The sequence below is a fragment of the Arvicola amphibius genome, chromosome 15 (assembly GCF_903992535.2).
Source record: "Arvicola amphibius chromosome 15, mArvAmp1.2, whole genome shotgun sequence".
Classification (NCBI taxonomy): Eukaryota; Metazoa; Chordata; class Mammalia; order Rodentia; family Cricetidae; genus Arvicola; species Arvicola amphibius.
Window position 1 is genome coordinate 13,058,398 of NC_052061.1, and position 25,589 is coordinate 13,083,986.

The 25,589-nt window shown below is 46.4% G+C and overlaps 1 protein-coding gene and 1 pseudogene across 1 annotated transcript; both read right to left on the reverse strand.

Annotated features, from left to right (window-relative positions):
• Nucleotides 1–19,126: 19,126 nt before the first annotated feature.
• Nucleotides 19,127–19,793, reverse strand: LOC119802281 (annotated as a pseudogene).
• A 100-nt stretch (nt 19,794–19,893) lies between these two features.
• Nucleotides 19,894–20,670, reverse strand: LOC119801620 (thioredoxin-like protein 4A). Its single transcript, XM_038312210.1, has 2 exons — nt 20,518–20,670; nt 19,894–19,932 (listed from the first exon to the last, which is right to left on the reverse strand). The coding sequence occupies exons 1-2, from the start codon at nt 20,668–20,670 to the stop codon at nt 19,894–19,896; spliced, it is 192 nt and encodes a 63-aa protein (XP_038168138.1).
• Nucleotides 20,671–25,589: the final 4,919 nt, after the last annotated feature.

The window sequence follows — 25,589 nt, forward strand, 5'->3', positions numbered from 1 at the left end:
TACCCACGTGTCTTGGCTCGCTGTGTGTACTCAGTGGAGCCGGCAGCAGGGCTGGGGTTTTGTACTCTTCCTACATGACTTTGGAAGGAAGTAAACGGGCCTGGTTTTGGTGGAGTTAATCTGACTCTTAGATGATTGCTCATAAGAGCTCAGTCTAACAGAGTCCCGGCAATGAGAACGAGGCCACACGTGGCAGGGATGATGAATGATGGGCGGGAAGAGTCGGACTGAGGTTAGAAATGGTTCAGGCGCAGACAAAAAGCTTATAGCAAAAAATGATTTGCCAGCGAACCCACAGCTGACCCTTGACTGAGATGTGGCGAGTTTTGTTTTTAGGACCATTTTTTAAAATTGTGATAAAATACAGCTATTATAAAAATTTCCATCTGAGCCACTTTAAAGTCTCCAGTTTTACAATTAAACACATTCTCATCAATGTACTTCCCACTTCCTGAGCTCTTGCAAAGCCCAGCCCCCTTCGTCCAGCTCCAGGCAGCCATGTTTCTATGTTCTCTCTTCCCAGGACCATTTTAAGACTCTGTGCTGTTGGGGCTTTCTTAGAAGTTGCTGGAACCTATTAAACCAATAAAAGAAATCTCTATCCTCAAAAAAAAAATCCCAAAGGAAGTTTGAATCACCATCCACAAGAAGGGCTGGGATGGGCCTCCTTGAGGAGACCAGGTCTCAAGTGCCATCAGACGCCTGTCCTGCTCCATGACCTAGCTTCTTCCTCCATCCCAACTCCATCTCCCCTCTGCAGAGAGCTTCCTCTGCTAGGTAGAAAACAGGGCTGCCAACATATTAGCTTCATCTGCCTGCAAAAACCAGTGTCCAAGCTCTGTGGTATAAATTCCTAGTCACGTGTCAGAGGCTCATGTCTCAGAGTGAGGGTACTGTCATTGGACTGGCTTAAGATGCTTCTGACCAATCAGCTGGGTCTGGGGTAGAGGCAGGTACCATTCTGCCAGAGTCCATGGAAACCATCCGGGGATGGGAAGAGCTGAATGTGCTCCCAGCAGAAAGGGCCAGTGGTGCTGAGCAGACATAAAACCCGACAGTGGCCCATCATGCTCTTCCTCTACCAGCTGCCCATGAATGTCGAAGACACTTGTGCACAGCACAGCCCCCACCCTGTTCCTGTTTCAGCCTTCCGTAGTTCACCCACGTTCTGTAGGTCTTCCTCTTCTTCTTTCTTCCTTTATTTTTCAAGGAAGGGTTTCTCTGTGCGGTCCTGGCTATCCTGGAACTCACTCTATAGACCAGACTGGCTTCGAACTCAGAGATCTGCTTGTTTCTGCCTCTGGAATGCTGGGATTAAAGGCATGAGCAACCATACCCAGTTCATCATCATCATCATCATCATCATCATCATCATCATCATCATCATCATCGCTGTCTTTTGGCTGGAGAGGTGGCTCGGAGGTTAAGAGCACTTGCTGCTCTTGCAGAGGCCCTAGACTCAGTTCCCAATACCACCATGGTGACTCACAACCATCTGTAACTACAGTTCCAGGGGCTCTGATGTCCTCTTCTGACCTCCACAGACACCAGGCATGCATGCAGTATACATACATGTGTGCAAATAAAGCACTCATATATATAGAGAATGTACATGAAGTTTAGATATACCTTTTTTTCCTAAGGTCCTAGAGATGGAGTCAGGGTTTTCACATTGCTGCTGAGTCACACCCCCGTGGCACCCTTTCATACTAAGAACAGTGTATAGTTAGGTTGTCATCTGCATAGTGGATGGCACATGCTCACCTGTTCCCTGTTAGGGTGTCAAAATGTGACTCTCCTTGGTGACATTCTTGTGCTTTACAGAAGAGTCTAAGACCAAAATCTCTTGAGAGTTCATTGTTCTAACCTAACCATCAATTGTCATTTGTGGCTTCTGGTCCCCTCGTCTCCCTTCTGGAATCAGCCTGGTAGCATTTTCAGAGTGGAGCAGCTCTCAGATGCTAGCAAGGAGACAGAGAGAGGTCTGCCCCCTTGGTCTCCTTATTAGCCTAATTCCCTTGTTTTGTGACATTTAGCTAGGCAGGCTCCATCTGCGTTTTTATATTGCCCAGATTATCCTTGCCTTTAAAGAACTGCTTTGGCATTTGGGCTGAGCAGATTTACACAGGCAAACACTTCATCTCCAAAGCATATTAGCCGAGGAGCAAAATCCAATTGGGTACCAGGCTTTCTTCAGCGAAGGCTGTGGGCAGTGTGGGGACACTGATACAGCAGCCATCTATCTGAGTCTCCAGAGAAACTCAGTGCTCACCTGCTTCTCAAGGTGAAGAATGTGAGGCCGCTTGTACTAACACCCCCACCCCCACCCCCACCCCGGCTCGGTGGGCAGCATTTTCAAGGCCTTTCCCCTAGCTGAGTTGCCAAAGACATTGTGTGCAGTGCTGCATGCACTGGAACAGGAGTGCCGGCCACAGTTTGACGAAGGGAGAAGGCTTTCATCAACACTGTGGTATTTCGGATGGTCTAGGTGACCCCAGGCTTCTCTGCCTAAATAGTGAACTTGAATAACAGAATTTATGTCAAGGAGCCTTTTAATCTGGACACGGGGTGGAAAATAAGCTGAAGAGAAAACCACTTCCCGAGTGCCAGCCCCCATGCATGGAGCCAAACCCTGTGCTCAGGAAAGCAGAAGGTGTGCGCTCTGCCCCAGGAAAGCGGAAGGTGTGCACTCCGCCCCAGGAAAGCGGAGGTGTGCACTCCACACCAGGAAAGTGGAGGTGTGCACTCCACACCAGGAAAGCGGAAGGTGTGCACTCCGCCCCAGGAAAGCGGAAGGTGTGCACTCCGCCCCAGGAAAGCGGAAGGTGTGCACTCCACACCAGGAAAGCGGAGGTGTGCACTCCACACCAGGAAAGTGGAGGGTGTGCACTCCACTCCAGGAAAGTGGAGGATGTGCACTCCACTCCAGGGACACCCAGTTCATCCCAGGAGCTAGTAGTGGACCCATGCCATATCTGCCCAAAGTCCATTTTCCTTACGCTACTGATATACACTTGACTTCCTTCTGGAAACATCTTCACTCCATTCTCAGATTGTGTCTTTTACACACTTACCTTTGCCAAAGGTCACAATTAGTCACATGCCTGACAGCTAACCAATGAGACTTTTCCTTCCTTCTGATTGGTTCACAAATGTACACATGATCCAAGGCTGAGTAACGCAATTACCTTCCAGGACTTACTTAGACTTGAACTCTTAGGTCAGAGTCTTGCCTTCAAGCAGAGAGGGCTGCAACAGGACAAGGGCTTACATGTTTCCCAGCACCCTGGTTATGGGAGGCAGCTATCATGTTGCATGGGTCACATATTAGCCAAGCCCTACTCCTCTACCTAGAGAGTGGCCCCTGTCACATAGCCTGCATCACACATGCTCAGATCCATACCTCGGTCATATGGCATAGGCTATCTGTTAATTGACCTCCTTCCTTGTGGTGCAAGGCTTTGATTCCCTGGAAAACCTTTAAAAGTGAACACCTGGGGGCTGGAAAGATGGCTCAGAGGTTAAGAGCATTGCCTGCTCTTCCAAAGGTCCTGAGTTCAACTCCCAGCAACCACATGGTGGCTGACAACCATCTGTAATGAGGTCTGGTGCCCTCTTCTGGCCTGCAGGCATACACACAGACAGAATATTGTATACATAATAAATAAATAAATATTTTTTTAAAAAGTGAACACTTTTGACTGGGCAGTGATGGCTCACACCTTTAATCCCAACACTTGGGAGGCAGAGGCAGGTGGATAGAGTTCGAGGCCAGCCTCATCTACAACAGCTAGTTCCAGGACAGGCTCCAAAGCCACAGAGAAACCTGTCTCGAAAAACCAAAAAAAAAAAAAAAAAAAAAAAAAAAAGTGAATGCCTTTGGATGTATCTGGGCTCTCTTTTAGACCCCCTGAGGTGCTGTTGCCTGTGTCCCTGTTGCTTATGCTAATAAACCTCTTACCTAAAGACTGGGCTCATCACCCCTCCTCTCAAACGCCCTTTCCTTTCTTCCCCTAAAATCTAACTTTGACAAGATGGTGATACAGCGTCTGATACCTCCACAGTTCCCCATTGTACAGCGGAGGAAGCCGAGAGTGCAGAGGATGAGCTGGGATTGCGATCGTCCAGAATCCACGCTCTGCTAGCGAGACTCATGCGGACCATGTGCCTCTCATTTCCTGCCAGCAGGAAACTCCTTTCCCCCTTCCTGGCTCTTTCTTCCAGGAGCAAGTCCCTTCCAGAACAATGTTGAGGCCCATCAGAGGTGTCTGTCCATGTGCTGGGCAAATACCCTGGTTAAAACAACTGATCTCTGGATAAAAGCCCAAGAACCACACAGAAGCCAACGGTCCAGTATAGTGCCTAGAAGGGCTTGTGACCCCTCTGAGAATTTGATGAGACCTAGAGATCCACCACCACGGCCACCTATAGTCTTTAAGAATGGCCCATGCCAAGGCTCTTGGGCTTGCAAGCGATTGAAACTCAGTTTAAATTAGCTTGCCCTGAGGAGAAAACAGTTGATTCCATTAAGTGTCAAAGGAAAGGATGCAGCCAGGCCCTCCGAATGATTGGAACAGGTACAGGGCTTTCCCCCTGAGTACTAAGAAAGAATTTGAAAACAATTTTGCTTTATTTCTGACCGCAAATGTTGCCTCGAAGTCTTAAGTATACCTAGGCAAGCATTCTACCAGCACGCTACAGTCTCAATACTTTAAAACTCTTTAGTTTGAGACAGACCTCACTGAGCTGTCGAGGCTGGCTTTGAACTCACCCCGTAACCCAGATTGATTGTAATGTTTGTGCCTCAGACTCTTCCACAGCTGGGATTACAAACCCGGAGTATTGTAGTGACTTTTGTATTGTTCTCTGCCTCAGCTGGGTGTGACCCATGTGAGGAACATGGCTGACACTGGGTCATTTATCAATGAGAGGCCACATGTACAGCCCACCCTCCAGCTTGGAGAAGACTCAGTGAGTCACCCCTGTGGCTGAGGATGGGACAGCTGAGGGGATGAACAAAAACGACTCAAGAAAGAATCAAGCGAGGACCTGGCTCCACAGCCTAAAACTCTGGAAAAACAAACTGAGGTCTGACATGAATAATTCAGAAAAACACGGACCTCAGGATGGATTATCGCCAGCATCCCAGAGACATATTTTGACTAAGGTGACCCAGAATGCCGCCTTCAAATTTTCCTTTCTCTGGTTAAGAATTAGCAATGCAGCCCACGCGCCCATGACCTACCGAAGGGAAAATTGCTTTAGAAAATACAAAGATGTCGATTTCCTACTGGGAAATGAAGGACTCGGAGACCAAGCTCCTTCTGTTTCTAGACTTTATAAAAGGGAAATAAAACAGAAACAAAAAACAAAAAGTTGCATCAGACAGGCCTTGTCCAGGCCCTCAAATGCTTTTTCTTTCTTCTTTCTTTCTTTCTTTCTTTCTTTCTTTCTTTCTTTCTTTCTTTCTTTCTTTCTTTTTTTCTTTCTTTCTTTCTTTCTTTCTTTCTTTCTCTCTCTCTCTCTCTCTCTCTCTCTCTCTCTCTCTCTCTCTTTCTTTCTTTCTTTCTTTCTTTCTTTCTTTCTGTTGGTGCTGTTTTTGCTTTGCTTGCTTTCTGAGATGGGCCCAGAAGGCCTCAACTTCTTTATTCTCCTACCCCAGTCTTTTGAGGGCTGGAATGACAGATATAGGACATCTACATCTGATATTAATTGTGAAAACTATTAAATCCCCCAGTTGTTTTTCCAAAGGCACTGCCAGCTCTGATGTAAGCCCTTTCAATTAGTTCTCTGCACAGATGCCAAGCTAACCTGAAAACACAAAAACAAAAACAAACCCGAGAGCGAACTCCTAGTTGGGTATGATTCCCCTCAACCTGCACGTGATCAAGACTGCGCTCTATGAGGAATCAGAGTCACGCTCATCTCTAGCTCCTCCATCTGGCTTTCAGCCTTCAAAGTTTCATGTCACTTTTGCTTCCTGCATCCTCATCTCTCCTCCGAACTCACCCTAAATATCTTCTGTTGGAAGCTTGGTTCTTCATTTGCCTTCCTGGTCATCGATCTTTTGTTCTCTGACTTACGGCCACCTTTACCCTGTTCTGTTGTGTCTGCAGAAATCTGGGGCAAACTTGCTGCAGGCAGGTGCATTCGGTGGAAGGCCAGAGGACATTTCCAAGGAGCGGGCTTCTGATTGCATCTGCCTCCTCCACAGATAGTTCTGCTTTTTGGTCTTTGCTGTTACTAACATCTCTGCTACTGTACTAAGCCTGTGTGATTTCCCACCTCTTCTGATGTGTCTCCATATTAACTACCCACCAGCCAGCTGTCTGATAGAAATTCATTTCTCCTGACCTGGGCACATCTGGAAACAGGACCATGATCTAAAAGTGTCTTCAGGGGTGGAGCGGTTTCCTAGTGGTCTGAGCACTTAACTGTTCTTGCAGAAGCCCTGAGTTTGGTTCTCAGTACCCATATCAGGTGGCTCACACTGCTGGTAACTCCAGCTCTGGGAGATCTGAGGTCCTCTTATGAACTCTGTGGGCATCTGCAGGCACACACACACACACATACACGTAAGAAATAATCAAATAAGTCTTTTTTTAAAAGGCGTAATGATTTTATTCTCCCATAAATGACATCATATATGTGCAATTGTTTCAAGAGCATTGCTTAACTTTTAAAAGGCAACACAGCCAGCATTATTTACAATTGTATGAAATAATAAACAATAGGAAGAGTTTCCTTCTCATTCCAATACTTTGTTTAGAGCAAATAAAGATACTGTATACCAAGCTATAAACAGGCATTCCTATTTGTACATGTTTGGGCTAATGGAAGAGTACCAGACCCATATCTCTGAAACTTTGTATTCATTTAACAATACCTTTTGGGCCGCTTTCCTTTAACTGTACATATAAGTAGATTTCAGTCCCTTTTCATTGGCTACCTGGAGTCTCCTTGTATGGGTGCTAATTTATTTAACTGATTCAGATAGATAAATATTTATGGTGCTTTGTATAGTCTGCAATTATCAGCCTATAATGCAAATTACTCTGTATATTGTAACAAGTGCAATAAACTTCGAAGGAGTTGTTACGGTGAGGGCTAAGGAGATGATTCACTTTCTCAAGTGCTTATACTGCGAGCACAAATGTCTGAGTTCCCATCTCTAGCACTAATGTAAAAGCCCAGTGCTCAGGGAACAGGCAGAGCCTGGAAGCTCATTGGTCAGCCAGTGCAGCTGAAACAGTGAGCCTAGGTACAGCGAGAGACACAATTTTACTAGACAGTGTGGGGAACAACACAGGATGACAGCAAGAATTGGCCTCTGCCTACCATATGTGTGTGTGCAGGGGCAAGCGCACACCACACACACACACACACACACACACACGGTGAGAAGTGTAAGTTTTTATGAATTAGATATGATCAAACTGGCTTTCAAAGAACCTGTCTTGTTTTACCTTGTCACCAAGGCCATCTGTGGGTTTTGTTTACCCCTGACCTTTACAAAAGTGTTATTGGAAGTTTTTGATTGCTGGTCTGGAAGGTGAAAAAGGCTGCCTCATCTCCAGATGCTGAGCTGTGCTCTTCTCCTAATACACACGTGTGCCCCATCTTTATCATCATTACTAATAGAACCTACTCTTTTTGAGGGCTTTTTTATGACAGCTCCCACGCTGAACTTTATGTGCATTTTCTCCGAATTTAACAATATTACGAGGCATATGGCTTCCTTACTTTGCAGAGGGGGAAACAAGCTTAGAGAACCCCAAGTTCAGTGATTTGTTTACAGCCTCCGAGCTGGAATTCTACAAGGATGTATCCCATGAGCTTCTGGTCATTCACATCACTGAATTACAGTTGGCTTGGAAGGTTAAACTTCTGCTCTTCTGTATAGCTCTCTGATTCTTCATTCTCTTAAAGGTAAGGATAATGTCTTACCCTGTTAGTCAAGGGAATGGACTATCCTATGTTAAGTCAGACAAAATGGTTTAATTTATTTTATGTTTTATGTGCATCGAGTGTTTGTCTATCGGTATGTACACTACATAAATGCCAGGTACCTGAGGGTGTCAGAAGAGAGTCCTGAATATCCTGGAGGTGGGATTAGAGGTGGCTGTAAGGTGCTATGTCGATGCTGGGAATCAAACTTGGATCTTCTATAAAAACAACCAGTGCTCTTAACTACTGAGCCATCTCTCCAGCCCCCTAGCCCTAAATTAGAATTTCTTAATGGGATAGAATATTTTCCCAAGATTCTACTTATCCATAAGCGTTTGATAAGCTATGAGATACCTTGAAAGCTGCTACTTTCCTTCCCAAGACAACATAAATATAACATTTGGTACAGGCAGGGATCAAAAAATATTCTCTGGGTGAATGATTGAAAAGGTGGATTCCAGGCTGTTGAGCAGACTCTTCTGAAGAGGGCCAATGGACTGGAAGACAGGAACATACTTAGCCCCAGTGTGGCCCCAAATATCTAACCCTCTATTCCCGAGACCTGTCATTTATGAAAGTAATTTGATGCCTTTTAGTAATCAAGCCGAACTCACACAGAGCCCAAGTGACTCTTGCCGGAGAGGCTGTGCAGGCGAGGGGCGCGTCACAGGGTGAGGGCAAGCCACAGCTCTTCCGGAACTCATGAGGCACTCGTGGAGAGGTGGGAAAGCAGCGACCTCTCTGCCATGCTGATGAGGTCGGCCATTCTGGAACCCGGAGCCCCAGACAAACCGACAAGAAACCACTGGTCATGGATTTACTAAAGCTTAAAATATGTCCTCAGCAACCTCTTCTGCCCAAGATGTAAAATGCCATAGAGCTACCACCTTTCTGGAGTCTCTTCTGAAACAATGGTCTTGGGGCTGGGGAGGTAGCTTTCTTAGGCTGCATACACAGTATCATCTCATGATGAGTACATACAATGAATAGAAACGACCTTGCCCCCAAAGTCATGGTGCAGCGGGATGCCGACAGTATTCAAAAAACTCACACAACCTGCCGGATCTATGGCTCTCCACTTTTGTTCTTATCCCGTTTCATACAAATGATCCTACGGGTTTTAGTAAGGCAGACTTGCAGCTTTCTTAATTTGGGCCAAACATAGAACACATTCATTTCTTATTGCGCCATCATTTTGACTTCAGTGCAGGTAGGTGGCTGGATACAACGTTTTAGGATTTGGCCAGAGACTCAGGTGACATGAAGATGTGGTAAGTCTCCCAATATTTATGATTAGTATTTATTACATGAGAATTTATTCACATGTGCTGTTTTTGTACATCATATATATTTTTGCCAATAAAATATTCTTCTATCCCAAAAAGAAAGTGGCCCTCTGTTCACAGTTCTGACATCAGGGCTCAGCTGGGCACGACTGCCCCAACCCAGAGTAAAAGAATTAGTTTGGGCCTTCTGAAATTCTGACTGATCAACTCCAAGCCAGGGGTTTCCAGCATCCTCCTTGGGTTTGCTAATTTGCTGGGATGGCTTCGAGGATGCAGGGAGTCACTTAGGATCCCACCAGGAACAACATGGGACAAAGTACATGGAGGCCGGCAGGTTTGGCCCTGCTGTGCTCCCTCTGGTCTCATTGAGTCAATTGTTCTTACAGACCGCATTCTCCAACATCCCTCTCCTTCCCGGAGATCAAGGTGCTCCCCCAGGGGCTAGCTAAGGGTACCCACTCGAATACTTCCCATTAGCATAAACTCAAGCCTGAGCACCAGGGACTCCTCATAGGAAAAAAAAAGACATTGTTAATATTCGAGGAAATTCTAAGGGCTTAGGAGCTCTGTGGCTAGACAGAGGATAAAGACCAAATGTATTTATTATTCTTTATTCTCTTTGGTGCTTCCAGCCTGCTGCTGTCTCTCCCGTGACTGCACATTCATAGGCTGGGCGGCCATATTTATTTAACCTTTCCTCTGAGGTAAATACTTGAATTGTTTCCAGGTTTTGCTACTATCTTTATTTATTTATATCTTTATTCTAAACCTCTTTAGGCATCTTATTTTCAACTCCACTCTGATGAATCTGCTTTGATGAAAAAGAAGAGGAGAAAAATGAGCCAATGTGCTTTAGGACAGTGTGAGATGTTTTGATTAGCCAGGAGCCTCAGGGACTCACGATGCTTTTAAAGATCTCCCCTTTCCCTTGTGTTGATTCACGTGGGTTCACCTCTGTAGTGCTTGACAGTTGGGAATCAATTTTTACAACCATATCATAAAAACTGGAGGCAACTAAATAAATTATGCTGAACAGCTTCCTTTAAGTCAGAGATTTAATGCTAGCAATAAACATACAGAGTGACTCGCTAGCTGAATGAAAGCGAAGACTATTGCGAGGAGATCTTCAGAAACTCAAAGGCAATGCTGACATTTAATCCAGTAGCGTAAAGCCGCACGAGATCAAAGGGACTTGGAAATTATAGTTCCATATGGCTGCTGTTACAGAAAATCTCCAGGGACTCTTAGCACATTCATTAACAAATACTTGTAATAAAAAAAATCATCACATTAAGAAAGAGAGAAACCTCTGATTGTGAGGGTAGGCACGTCAGCCTGCGCCCACACCACAGAATATGTCAAATTGCATAGAATGTCATGTCTAGCCTTTTCTCATCTAATGATAAAAGGAGAATGACGATTACCCGATAAAACACGACAGCAAACTACGTTTAACAAAACCAATGTCCCCAGCAGCCAGAGCAGCAGGTTTTAAGGAGCGAAGCGTTGCTGTGGTGGAGTGCAGTAAATGACATGCAGCATGCGTGTCTGAGCAACAGTTGAACTCTGCCTGAAAGAGAAAGAAACAATCACAGGCTTCAGATGGGAGAATTCCTACCAGAAGGTCTAGAGTACGATTTTGTTTCTGAACTATGACATTCCTTTCATGGGAATTCTGCCTTAGAGATGCAACTCAAGTTAATAAACAAACAAACAAACAGATGTGGCCCTAGAGAAAGTAGCCTCCTCCTGTATGTTCCAGGATCGAATTCAATTAGACCGTCCCTCTGTATCAGAAATTTGCATGGTCTCTCTCCGTTGAGGTTAGCCATGACTGTAGCATACCGGCCATTTGAGAGGAATAGTTTCTAAAAGCTAATGGGAAGATTTCCCTGCCAGTTAGGTTGTTCAGTGCCTTGCGCCTCGGTGCCTTTGCTGGAAAAGCTTTTCTCGGCTTTGTGAAATGATATCTTCTTTTTAAGGGATAGAAACTGCCTTTTCCTTGCACAGTGGAACCAGCAGCTCTTGGTTAGCATTTATGTTGTGGTGATACACCTTTGAAATGTGTGCTCTCAGAGTGTGCTATATCGTTTGTATAGAATGTTCCTGACAGGCTCTCTCTCCTACATGGCAACTCTCTCGGGTGGAATTGTGGGAGAACTGATCTGATAGTGAGGTCTCGTTCGCTGATGATCCTTAGCTGAATGACCTGTTGGGAGATGGTGGAAATGTTAAGAGTTACAACAACCTAGCTGGAGGAAGTAGGTCTTGGTGGGGGTGTGCCTTTAAATGACTTATTTTGCCCATGAACACTTCATTTTTCTCCCTCTGCATCCCTAAGTTAACAGCTTTACCAAATGCTCCCTGCGATGATGGTTTGCTTTGACATAGTCCTAAAGTGATGGGGCCAAGGGATCATGGGTTGGATCATTTGAAACTATGAACCAAAAGGAAACCTTTCCTCTGTGATGGGCTTCTCCTGAGAAGTTGGCTCCAGGGTTGTAGCTAACTCCCTCCCAGCCCCCAAGTAACTCCCCCACCTTCCCTCCCTACAGCACCTCAGCCAAAGGGCTGGGGAGACTCCGAAGTCTTTAGAGATTGCTATAGATTGCTATAGTAACCATATTGTAGCAATCTTGGTGTTCCCCAAAACTCCAAATATACAGTAACAAGCTCTTTGCCCTCTGTCTACTCTCGATCTTGAAAAATCTTTGCTGTTTGGTCAAAATGCTGTAGATTTAGTCTCAAATGTCCTTACTAGTTCCTTCAGCAAGGTTAATACCGCTATGTTTGAAGGTAGAAACGGCCTAGACTAAGCTATCATGACCCTGTGGACATTATCTCATTTGATTCTTATGAAACACCTTTTAATATCCCTTTTACAAGTGAGGAATGCAAGTGTAATTTTTCAAGATCATACAAACTACACTCAGAGAAGCCAGAGTTTGAACCCATACGGACTCCAGCTCAGCGTGACTCTCACTAATTACAAGGGGAGGTAGGGTTGCCGCTGTACAGACACCAGTGGGTAACTTTTATTGAGCTTCTATGTGCCAGAGTCCGTAATAAGGGCTTAATGCATCGTTTTCTTACCAAAACTCATTAAGAAAATAGTACCACTGGTTCCATTTCACACAGGAAGAATATGCTTAAAGAGCAGGAAACTCAGTTGGGGAGCAAGTCAGACAAGATCAGTCGGGAGCCCTGGGCTGTGCTCTTTACCCAATGAGGGCGCAGGGTATGGCTTTCAGTACTCCTCAAAACTCTCAAGGACGTGGCATTTTGTATCAGATCGTCTCCCCAATGGATAGACGTCTGACTCCGCTGATCGCTGCTTAAAGCAGTGCCACCTGGGCAGAGATGCGGAGAGCACAGGCTGTGGCTTAGGAACATAGGCACTTGTGACTTAAGTCCTGAGGACACAGCCCGAGATCCTTTGACTCTGAGGACACACTGTTCAAAACACACAGCCTGAGTGACTACTTTGGACCAGGCTCTGTGGGTTCACTCTTCGGAGTGCAACTCATAGCTGAAATTTCTGTCCCTCAAGGGAAAGCTCCAAGGTGGAGTTTGACAGTTCCTCCTAAGATCTGTGAAAACGGAAGGGCCAGATGATTAAAGGTTGGGACAAGTAAGGGTTGTGGAGAAAAATGAACCCAAAGACCTAGAGGTGAGACCAGAAACACTGAAACGGCTGAGAGAAAGCATAGGCATGGGGGGGGGGGGGGAGGGGGCTTTTCTGAATAGACTCCATTTGCCCAGGAATTAAGGCTAACAAACCTCTGTCCTGGATAGACATGACATTTGGCTTAAGCTTGCTATATATGTTTTGGGCCACCTTTTTGCCCAACGGGCCTGATAGCTCTGTCTGAAGCTGGGATTCCGCCTTCTAAGTGGCTTCGTTTAACCATGCACCACCACTGCCTACCACACGAATTATCCTACTTTATGGCTCGCTCTGGCCCTTGACTCTTGTCCTTTCTCTCCCTATCTCACCCAGGGCCATAAAGTAGAATCCAGTGTCTCCACATTCCTCCCCAGCTGTCCTTCATAAGCAAGCACAGATCTGAGCCCCACTGAGATTCAGCCACCGCGGCCGCATGCGGTGTGAAATCACACAGGTTGCCTTGTGGGTGTAGAAAAGACTACTGGAAACCGTGGAGCCATGGTTTGCTGACGGCTGAAGGAAAGAAGTGAATCCACTACCTTACTGGCCATTTCCCACCTCCCGCCTCAAGACCCTTCTCTCCGGGAGCAAAGGTGGAGGAAGATTCCTGTAGGTTCGCTCATCAGGTGAAGGGGCATTCCTCCAGAGGGGCTGCATTGCTGGTTGTGAACTCCCTCGTCGGTTCTGCCTTTTAGCTAGAGAAGTTTAGCCAGCAGAAGACAGTGAAAACCAGGCAGCATCCTCAGGTTCCTTTATCTGCCCTGAGAGTCCTTTACTCTTCCTCTAATGCTGCCTACCGCTCGCCTGTCCCCCTCCCCCACGAAAGGGGTGTGTGAGCTGCAGCCATCTGGCCCCTTGAGTCTCACACGTCATGTGACTCCCTCGTATTTGCATGTTAATAATTTATATTTGTTTTCTCTTGCTACCTTGCCTATTGCCAACATGATTCGGACTCAGTTATTGGGCGTTCAGAAGAGAGAAATGAATGCCCCCTTGGTACCACTAGACCCTCATAGTCCAATCTCAGCTGGCCAGAAGACTTCGTTTTACCATTGTGTTCATGTTCCTCTTATTTTCAGTTTTCTTCCGTGTTCTTAAATGTCAGGTTCTCTTGCTTCCTCTCTTATTCTGTATCCTTGACTCCAAATGTGCAAATGTCCGCGTCTCAGTCAGTGCCTTCTCCTGTGCTCCAGGCCCCATGTTGCTCTGGCTTCCCGGGAACTTAGCATAATCAATAAGGTTTTCTTGGCTCTTCCTCATAAAGGTTGAAATGCACTCACATTTTCCCTCATCAGAAAAATCAACTTTCAGCCTCTCCTTTCTCATCTTGAACTTCGTTGTTAAGCTGTTGGGGTTTTAAAATCGTTTCCCCATTCTTCCACTTCCCTTTATATGCAGAGCAGAAAGGACTTCTACGGTGAGATTAGATCTTGAACGGCTCGGGATTCAGCCAGGTGGAAGCCCTAGAAAGATGTGCCTGCCATTCTTGTTATTTTGAGTTTTCTGGCATATGAGCTGGTGAACGCTGCTCCGGTGGTGGTGTTTGCATTTCCTCCTCAGTGTTCCCACCTCCTGCTCTCTTCTCAACCCACTCCAATCTGCCTTCTTCCCCGGAGGCTCTGCCTCTGACCTCCATGTTGTTGGATGTAACGGCGCCTTTCAGTTGGCAACCCACTGCTTTCCTCGGCTTCTCAATCTTGGTGAGGTCTTTGCTTGTCTAGCTGGCCCTTTGGGCTTCCTTTCCCATTTTTCATTCAGAAATACGATGGTGAATCTCTGTTATCCACTGGATTGTTATTGAGAAGCACTTGCGAGACTAAGGCACATACACGGATGGGCATTTTGTGGATTTTTTTTTTTCAGAGAGGATTCATTAACGAGAAAGGCCCTCCTTGAGTAGGTGGTACCCTCGTCTCAACCTGGATGCCTAGTAGGAAGCTGGAGAGCTCCTATCAGGGCATGCATTCTCTCTGCCGGCTTCTGCCTGCCACACCTTCCTCCCCAGGATGGCCAGAAACCCTAGGAAGCCACGAGCCCAATAAACCTTCACACTTTTCAAATATCCTGTCATAATGACAAGAAAACTAGTTCAGCCCATCATGACTTGTGGTCTCAGACATCTCCACAACCTCTATTTGTTGGTGTCTTTCAGAGATGAGTGCGGACTCCCACTACCTCATTCTACGCATGCCCCAAACAACCTTACGCATTTCCAAACCTTCAGTCTCTGGAATTCCAAATACCCAGCCCAGGCTTTTCTTCCAGATATTAGGCTTACGTATTCACTAGCCTTTGCCATAGCTCTCTCTCTCTCTCTCTCTCTATATATATATATATATATATATATATACTTCAAATATGTCTGAAATAGAATGGGGTTAGAATTAAGTGTGAAGTTTTCTGCCCAGACCACTCCTCCTTCAATCTTGATAGTCTTAAGAAATGGCACTGCCACCCACGTCCTTTCTCGAGTCAATAATTTATGAGTCAGGTGTTATTTGCTCCCAACATTGGATTCAAACGGTTACCGAGTCCTCCTGATTCATTTTCTTCAATCTCTTTTGTTCTGTTCCTTCTCATGACACCATGCTAATTGAGGCCAGTGATACATCTTGTCTGAAATAGTTCAGCAATCTCTGTATCAGCTGGAGAATAGCTCTAAGAAATGGACATCACTTCACTTTCTGTGTAACAGGATTTAATAAGCTTGTGCAGTTCTCAGAGACAGGGAGGCTAAGTAAACGGCTAAGGGTCTTAATGGCATCCCAAATAAAGCCACAGAAGTGGTCCAGCGGCAGAGCTGATAGCCTACCAGAATGATGCTTTTAAAAGCCCAAGATCGATGCTGAAATTCTCCTTAACCCTCATCATGTTTCGAATTGCTTTAAAACTATGATCGAGACTCCTCCGCACTGCCCTGAGCATTGTGTTTGCTGTGTGCTCTGTGTGATCCCGGCTTGGGCTAAGTGATCTTTGTGGGTTATCTCACTTAATCCTCAGCCTAACCCTGGGAGTTAGGTACATTATGATAGCTTTGCAGATGAGTCAACCGTGATTTAGAGACGTTAATATGCCCAGGGTCGCCCACTTAGGAGACAAGGTAATCGGACTTCCGACTCCACAGCCCATTCACTCAGCATTGCCATGTTACTGTCTCTGTCGCGACAGAGGCTTATATCTCCGGCATCTTTTCTTCCCACAGCCTTTCTTGTTCCCTTATAGCCTCCCATTCTGACCCTTTGCTTCTCAAACTGCTTTCTTTTTCGCTAATATTCACATTGATTGGTTGCTGTTTTTTTTCTCCCCTTTTCTTTTTGTGCATGGGTGTTTTGCTTGCACATATGTGTACGCACCATGGGCATGCCTGGTGCCCAAGGAGTCCAGAAGATGGTGTCAGATCTCATGAAAGGAGAGTTACAAATGGTTGTGAGCTGCCATGTGGGTGCTCGGAATCAAAGCTGAGCCATCATCTGCCCACCCCTTTTTCGCCTCTTTTTTTCCTAGCTGTGTATAATTATCCCCTGGGGAAACAACATGCTACTTCTTCTCTGGCAAAGCTTCCTCTTAAGCAGGCCGTCTTCTGACCACCCCACTGGTCTGAGTCGCCTCTGCTGCATCTCATACACATGGGATACCTACTACAGTATCTACATATGTAACGGTGGCCATACAAAACTGCATGGAGGTGGATGGCCCTGCTATGCTTATTCTTCCTCACTGTATTAAGTCATGCAAACACCTGCCACAAACGACAGTAAAGTGGGAAGGGTGGTGAAGTCTGCAGTTGTCGGCTCTGTTGACCCTTGCCTTGTGATTAACAGAAGCAGCGTGGTGATAGCAGCAGGCAGGGGAACTGTTCTGTTCACACAGGGTTGAGAACAGAGACAGGAAGGGGCCAGGGCCAGGGCCACTGTGTTCCTCCTGTTCTGCTGACCTCTCAAACTTTGTGCCTCCTCCTCCCATCATGCCTCTGTTAGGAATGAGAGTCAGGCCGGGGCCATAACAGGTTTCTGCTGGACTTGAGCAAGCAGTTCTCGGAATAAACCCCTAATATTGCTTTAAAGAAGCCTGCAAGCTTCTGTGAGTCACCCTTTTGCCAGTCCTGCATGCAGGTATTTTGTTCTCAAAATAAATGCTCTTGTTGATTGCATACATGGTTGGTGGTCTTTTGTGAGACTTCTGGTGGACCCTAACAAGGAAGGTCCTATTCATCACACTCTGGGGAGCAAGCCTGTGGAGAGGAGTTCACAACCGAACCGTAACATTATACTCCTGTCCCCCAAAAGCTCACTGGTCAGCTCATAATGAAAGAAGCATTTATTCCATTTCTAAAAGCTACTGGAATCTTTTGTTGTTTGTTATTTTGAGATGGGGTCTCCATATGCAGCCCTGACTGGGCTGGAACGTGTTGTATAGACCAGGCTGGCCTTCAACTTGTGGTAATCTTCCTGTCTGCACCCTCCAAATGCTGGGATCACAGGCTTATGCTACTGAATCTGGCTCTAAAACCGTAACAACCCCAACATTGTCTAAAAGACAGAATTCAAAGTCTCCTCTGAGACTCAAGGCAAACTCTGAGCCCCTGTAAAACAACAATAAAAATAAAAAAGTTTTATACCCGCAGCATGCGCTTCCCTGGGAAGTGGGAGCAAACATTCCCACTTGCAATGGAGGAATGGGTACATAGCTTCCTATGTGAATGTGAGCAAGTCAAGACTGCAGCATACCATGGGGCGTTACATACTGTAGCTTCAAGTCTGGCTTCTGAGATACTCGGAGTCAAGTTATGTCTCTAGTAGTCTCTGGTAGCTCCACTCATAGGATTTTGCCATGTGCAACCCACATGGCCTCTCCCTTCGGCAGGCTCTACTTGTTGCTTGGAGCTTTCTTTGTTAGTCGTTTCTACATCTGGGGATCTTGATTGCATATTTAGCCTTTCCATCAGAGCTTCATGGATGACCCCCATCAGTGACTGACCCTGCCACACACTGCTCGGCTTCCCAGGCCTTCCTAGAGAAAGCACATCATGACTCTTGCGTAATGCGTTCCTGCAAAAGCAGCACTGTGTGGATAACACCTAGGAATGCTACCACCTTTAGTGGTCACTGTGCACCCTTGTACCACAGCTCCTGTAACCTCTGAGAACCCGGGCAGCAGAAGCCAAAGGAAGTCTTTCCGTCGGGAAAACTGAGTGAGCAAGGAAGCCTGGACTTCTCTCCTCAGCAAAGCCTTTTAAATGAGTTCAAGCCTTTGCCCTTGCCATGGATGGCATCCAGCCAATTTCTGAGATCCTCCCTTCTCTTGACGCAAGTGGTTGGCTGAATTCTAGTGATGCCAATAGCTTTAGAGATCATGTCTTCCTGCTTCTTAAATGTTCCTTCTGTATACTCTTTGGCATTCTGCTTTTCTAAGCTCCAAGCAGAATTGCCACTAAGCTCTGCCAGCATCCTGGAACTCTCCTAGCCTGCATCTCAAAATCTGACTAAAGTTCACCAGATTTCAGTTTGAAAGGAATAAGAACCACATGGCCATGTTTAATCACTGGGAGAAAAAAGACCTTCTCCTCTGGGATGTATTTTCTTTGTTTCTTTTATCCCCTTTTTAATATTTTTATTTTAGGGAGGTTAGAAATTACAATTTGATATCTGCTTGTCCTCTTCTTAAGATCTACAAATTCTGCTGGTGCCGAAGCCCAGCACCTATCTCCTCCCCCCAAAAGGGAACATTCTTCTTCAAAGAGGGAGGGCAGGGCACAGGCAGTTTCCAGAGAAGGCAAGAGTAGGGAACTCCCAGCAGACAGAGGCAGAGGGCATAAGGACTAACCTGATGGTCCTGCCTACTCAAAAATAAAAACTCAGATAAATAATGGCAAACGCTGAAAGTTGGGGAGCTTCCTGAGTTGTCCCCATTTCCTGTTTGGCATTCTAGGCAAAACCCTACAGGATACACACAATCAGTACAGGACAACTGCAGACAGAATACAGCGGCAGCATGGAGGAAGCCAAGGAAGGTGCTGCCATGGTAGTCCTCAAGGTTCCTTGGCTCCTGCACAGCAGCTTCTGTGTCCTGGAGCACTTTCTTGATCAAAGTTGGCTATGTTGCTAAGCGCAGACAATGAGAAACCATTTGGGACACTGTGGGTGATTCCATAGTTACTGCAGAGCAAGTTGGGGTTCCCTAGAAAACCGTGGCTAAAATGCGGGAACCTGTAATGCTCCAGCAGGCTCTAGGAGGTGGAATCCAAGTCTCGCAAGGTGTCCTGGGCATCAGCGCTGTCTTTGCGGTCACTGCCACTAACATCTCTGGCCAGGTTCTGCTGACCGGCCTCTTTGGATCCAGGAAGTGTGCTGCCCTGATTCTCCTTGGAACCCAGAACCGCGTGTGTGTTCTTCTTCAGTACCAGCTGCTGTCTCCGCTCCTCTGCCATCTGGGAGAGATCTGTTTCATGGAGTATGCATCTTCTCCATCTGCATAGTACTTGGGCTCCACCTCACTAACCTGGAATTTCTGGGTGCTGGAATAAAGGTGCAAGGCCGCCCTGTTGCTCTTCCTGACATGCAGGGAGACACACTTAGCACTGAAGTTCTCGATCATGGCCTGTGAGGCCTGGTCCAACAACTTCTGGGCCAGGCCGAGGCGCCCGTGGGAGCATTTCACAGCCAATGAGGTGACATGTTCATGAGGGACTTTATCGGGGTCCTCCTCCATCTTGGCCAGGTCCTAGCTCACAATCTTGCCATCCTCATCCTCAGCAATGTAGGGGCACTGGGGCCAAGGGAGGCCATGGTAGAAGTTGCACTTCATCACGTAGCTCTCAGCAGGCAGAGCAGGTGGCAGTGCCACACGGTCATCAGGTCATGGGGCTGAGCATGGCGGAAGTTCATACTGGCAGCACATAGGCCTGTCAGGCTCCGGAGAACCAGAGAGGATGCCATGGGACACAAGTGACACCACACTGTTTGTTTTAAAACAGCTGGGCTATCCAAGTAGTTCTTACACAAGATGAGAAAGATCTCCCACTATCGTCCATTTCTTAGCATCTGTGAAAGGGAGAGTTTCATCATTTCTATTCGTGTCTATTCTTCTTGAAAACAAACTCTTGGGCTAGGCATGGTGGCAAATACTGGTGCGGGAGAATTGTCTGTATTCTGTCAATCATGTTATAAATAAAGGCTGATTGCCCAGACAGAAAATATAGGTGGGAAAACCAGACAGGAAGTAGAAATGATATAATGAGAACAGGAGAATTCTGGGAAGGAGGAAGTTGATTTCTCCCACTCCTGCCCAGATCACCGAAGCAGCAGGATGTGATCTGCCCCACTGAGCCACATGGTTAACATAGATCAGAAAAATGGGTTAATCAAGATGTGAGAGTTAGCCAGCGAGAGGTTAGAGCTAATGGGCCAATCAGCTTTATAACTTATAGAGATCTCTGTGTGATTTTTTGGGGGCTTGCCCGCTGTGGGGTACCGGGTGGGACAGAAACCCCAACAAACAAGCAGGCCTGGCCCCCTCATGTTACAAAATACCTTCAATCCTAGTACTGGGAGCTGGAGGAAAAAGCAGGTGGAGATGCCTGTGGGGGGGTAGACAAGTTCCATAGCTACTTATGGAGGCCCTATGGGCGACGCTGTACAGAACCTCGTCCATCTTCATGCAAGCGGGGTCCCAGTCGTGTCTGAAATGAATGACGACCACGCGGTCCTCCTCTGAAAGAATGGCCTGGTCTACCTGCCAGCCGTTGTGCAGATGCGGGAGCATGTACGACATTTTGAGCGGGCCTGCATGGCTGGAAGCCAAAAGTTCATGAGAGCCCACGTGGCCCTGAGATGCATTTTTCTGTAGTAGTCACTTTTCTCATTGGTGTAACGAAATAACCAATACAAATGACTTGAAGCTGAAGGACTGATTTTGTTTCATGGCTTCAGAGACTTCTGTCCATAGTTCTTGCCTTTTGATTCTGGACCTGTGGTGGGATAGCACATGGCAGCAGCAAGAGCTGGAGGACAGTATTCAACTGAAGAAGAGGGGAGGGGGCTTCAGAGGCAAGGCACTAGGGCCCCCCCAAAGATTTTATCACCTCCCAAAATATTGCTCTCAGCTGGGAACCAAGCAGTCAATAAATAAACCTATGTGTGATTTTTTTTAATGTACAAACCATAATAACTCAGGTATTTCAAATTTTACCCCCACACCAAAAACCAGGCACTCCATGAATATTTATCAAGTGAAGTTTTAGAAGTCCATTATCTGAAACAAGGGTGACAGAAATAAAAACATCTCAGCACAAACTGTAGGCAGGAGGAGTGCTCATCGCCCCCCCCACCCTGCATCCCCAGGTGCTCATGTCTATCCCTACAGAGCACAGGAGGGACAGACACAACTGGAAGTAGTGCAGCTGGATCTGTGGGCAGAATCCTGATTCTACGTCACAGCCCCCTTAAAGCAAGGCTCAGCTTCTTAAAAAACTCAGCTCCTCAGAAACAAAACAAAACAAAACAAAAAAGCCTGAAGAATTGGAACCTAATTCACAACATTGTATTTTCAGGAGGGTGGAGGTTTGCATTTTGTAGTCTGAGGACAAATTTCATAAACATTCCATTAAACACTGCTGTTTGTCTTAGTTAAGGTTTCTATTGCTGTGAAGAGAAACGGCGACCACACCAACTCTTCTAAAGGAAAATGATAAATTGGGCGGCTTACAGTTTCAGAGGTTTAGTCTATTATCATCATGGCGGCGTGCGGGCAGACATGGTGCTGGAGAAGGAGCTGAGAGCCCTACATCTTGATCAGGAAACAGGAAGTGAACTACCACACTGGGTGTAGCTTGAGCATACATGAGACCTTAACGCTGACCTCCATAGTGACACTATGACATAGTGACATAGTGACATAGGGTCACTCCTCCTAATAGTACCACTTCCCATGGGGCAAGCATTCAAACACACGAGTCTCTGGGAGTCATTCCTATTTAAATGATCATACTGTTCAACTTCCAAATTTCCCTTCTGAAATCTCCCTTTTCTGTATCATAGACCTTTCTCTACAGCCTCCCAACTACAGAACTGGCTATATGCTGTGTCTTTGCCTTCCTCTCTTTGGGAGGGAAGTATGGTGTGCCTGCTCCATCTGGACTCGGTCCTTGCTCATATGCATCCTTTGAGATTTTCTTGTCCTAGAAGGCAGAGAATAATAGTAATACAGTGAGTATATTGTGAGTTTAAACCAGTAAAACTTTGCCTCTGATAGTCTCCTATTCCTAGTACTGTAAATTTCCATACCAAGAACAACTCTTGATGATTCGGGTCAGTTTCCTCTAGATGTGGAGAGGATGCTCTCCAGTCTGTTCTTTGTGCTGTGCCATGAGACTTGTGCCCTGGGAGATGAGAAGTGTGACATGAACGTGTAGTGAAACAGAGGAAGAGGTCGGGTGAAGGTGCACACCTGTGTCCTCACGCTCTCTCTTGTTAGCTCCTCTTGTGGTTCGTAGAAATATCCAGTGAGGTAAACAGAGCCAGGATGGTCACAGGGCCAGCACTGAAAAGTAGCGTGCTTCAATGGGCCGAGTCCTAGGGAAAGCTGGGCCTGCACGGCCATATCAAGCACAACCCAGATACCCTAGTTTCACTTCTGAAGCAGGCTTTTTCTTTTGGGTCACCAACCAGCTCCCAGTTCTTGACACAGAGACTTATTATTAGTTATGAATGCTCCGTCTAGCTTAGGCGTGTTTCTGGCTAGCTCTTTTAACTGAAATTAACCTATCCTTTTTTTTTAATCCTTCATTTGCCTTAGGACTTTTACCTTTCTGTACTCCCTACTCTGTGTCTGCTGGCCCCAGGCATCTCCCTTTCTTTCTCCCTCTTTCTCTCCTCTTCTTACTCTTGTTCTTCTCCAGCCTAAATGTCTCCTCCTATTCATTCTCTCTGCCCTCCAGCCCCACCTATCCTTTCTCTGCCTCACTATTGGCCATTCAGCTCTTCATGAGATCAATCAGATGCCTTAGGAAGGTAAGGCAAAACAGCAACACATCTTTCCATAGTTAAACAAAGGCACCAGAAACAAATGTGCTTTACATAGTTAAAGTAATATTCTGCAGCATAAACAAACGTAACACATCTTTACACAGTTAAATAATCCACAACACACTTCTGTTGCTGTGAAAATATCCAGACAAAAAACAACAATTCCAGCTTATGGTCAATCACAGCAAGGAATTCAAGATTGCAAGAACTGAAAATAGAGAGGAGCACCAGGTCCACAACCAAGAGCAGAGAGAAATGAGCATGTATATGCGTGGTGTTCAGCTAGCTTTCTCTGATCTTACACAGTCTAAGTCCCCCAAACCAACCAAGGGTGCTGCTCACTCTCAAGCTGTGTCTTCCAGTATCAATTAAGGCAATCAAAAGCAACCTCACAAACATGCCCGTAGGCTAACCTGATAGAGACAGCCCCTACAAACATGCCCATAGGCTAACCTGGTAGAGACAGCCCCTCATTAAGACTTACCAGGTGATTTCAGGTAGTGTCAAGAGAACTGTTAAAGTTAACCTTAACAGCCAGCAGTGTAGCATTTTAGAGTAAGGGCTTGCACGTGACACTGTGTAGTGACACTCCCACCTTTCTCAGATTACAGAGACTCAGAAGCTCCCATGGGATCCTGTGAGGGTGACCTAGAAAGTCTATTGTGATGGCAGAGACCTGATCAGGAAGAAAGGTCACGAAGGATGGACCTTCATTCCTGGGGGTATTGGCAGGTACCAGTCCAGCTCACCCCCTCAACAGTAATGACAGGAGAACAGCCAGCGTGTGCTCCTCATGACATGACCCTCATACCAAGGGTTCTCAACAGTTTCCTGTATCCAGAAGCACAGGGAAGGAAGAGGTAGATTGGAACTAACTTAATGTTTGCCCGTCATATACTTTGTGAGCCAAAGGAGAGTCTGTAAGTGCTTCCTGTTGGAACGGGCATCGTTTACGAAGCAAAGTTAAAGTGATTCTTGTGTTACCCTCCCCACTCTACAGTCTGTACTCAGAAAAGGAGGCTGGAGATGGCTGTGGGCTTAGTAGTCCCAGAGACACTGGGGGTACTAGTGACTCAGTACTTAAGGGATACTCAAGTCGTTGGGGTTGATCCCAGTAGCCATATTTTCTCTGCAGTGATGCTGAGGGAGGCTGTGCTGGATGGAGCACACCTTCTAATTTTACCTGAATAAGGAACACAGTTATTAATGCAATAGCACACCCCTTCAGATCCCCAATGCTAACTGCTGCCATAGATGAAGGCTGAGAGGAACTGACAACCATGTGGCTGTTTCCAGCCATGAACCCCCAACCTGGCACACGATGGGTGCACACAGTCAGCCGTATGCACAGGCAGAACATGGCAGGCTAAGGACACCAGCAGAGCGACCTGAGCACTTCAGACGGCTGAGAGCTCATGGTCCGCAAATGAGAAGCTGACCTTGAGCCAAGACGCTTTCAGCAAGAGGGGAGAGCTCAGGCGGTGGCTGTTTTCACACTGCGGCATAGACCTCCATGGTTTATAGAAGGGCAGGTGAGGGCTGAGTGTTGTTGGGTGGGGGGTGAGCTGAGCCACGGAAGGGCCAAGCTGCTGGAGCCACGGTTTAGGCAAGTCGCTCCGGTAGTTAAAGTACCATGGCCTACCACACAAAGTGATTATCCTGAGACTTAAATTCTGCTGATTCAATTGCTCTTATTTAGATTTTCAAATTATTCCTGACAAGATAATAAGTCTCTTTCAAAACATTAAATCGAATAAATCTCCTGGTTGGAGGTCTCTAGCTCGATTTAATTTTCTGCAGAGCGTCTAAGGATCTAATGAGAAATCAAAATGAAAGGGCTTAATTGGAATATTCCTCCAATTCCCCAACACAGATCCCGTGCTAGGAAAGGCACAGAGATGTGAGCTTGGAGCAGCATGCCCCTCCCATGATCACAGAGTGAGTCCCACCCCTGACCTTTAGATCGCCTTGGTAAACGGCACAGTCTATAAACAGCAAAGCATTAATTATGGAGCCTGATTTTTGCTTGTTTCTGTCACCAGTTTTAATACGCTCCCCGGTGTTCTTTCTATTTAAGCTGGCTGCTATGTTTTCGGTTGAGCTACGTGGATAGAGCCTATCAGAAATGGATCTGCAGGGCTGCTGTTCCGTGCTCTTTAGAGGGCTGGGCACTGAGCTTACCGAGTCTCCTAGCAAAAATTTTCCTACATTCATTCCTTCTCATCCTCATCGCAGGAGCTTTCCCCAGGGACATCTCTTCCCATGCATGCCTTGCTGAGCACTCAGGAGGTATCAGGCCCTCTCTGCTAGGTCTCTTGCTTGTGTGTTCATTACTCCATTTCCCCACGGCATCGCAGGGAGGCAGGTGCACTGATTGTCTCAGCACGTGGGTGAGCAAGCAGCCTCAGAGAAGCCACCCACTTCGTAAAGGGAAGACAGAGAGTTGGCTCTTGATGCAGCCCCCAACCCTCATGCTCATGATCTAGGATTAGTTAATTCAAATACTTATAGCGAATGAGATCCCGGGACAGTGTGATACCCTTGAGACAGTAGATCAGATCAACCACCAAGATGTGTGTCTGCGGGCACTAACTCATCCACTGCTGCGGGGATATTTCAGTCTACCGTCAGGAGGAAGTACAGGTAGCATTGTTTCCTGGGTAATGG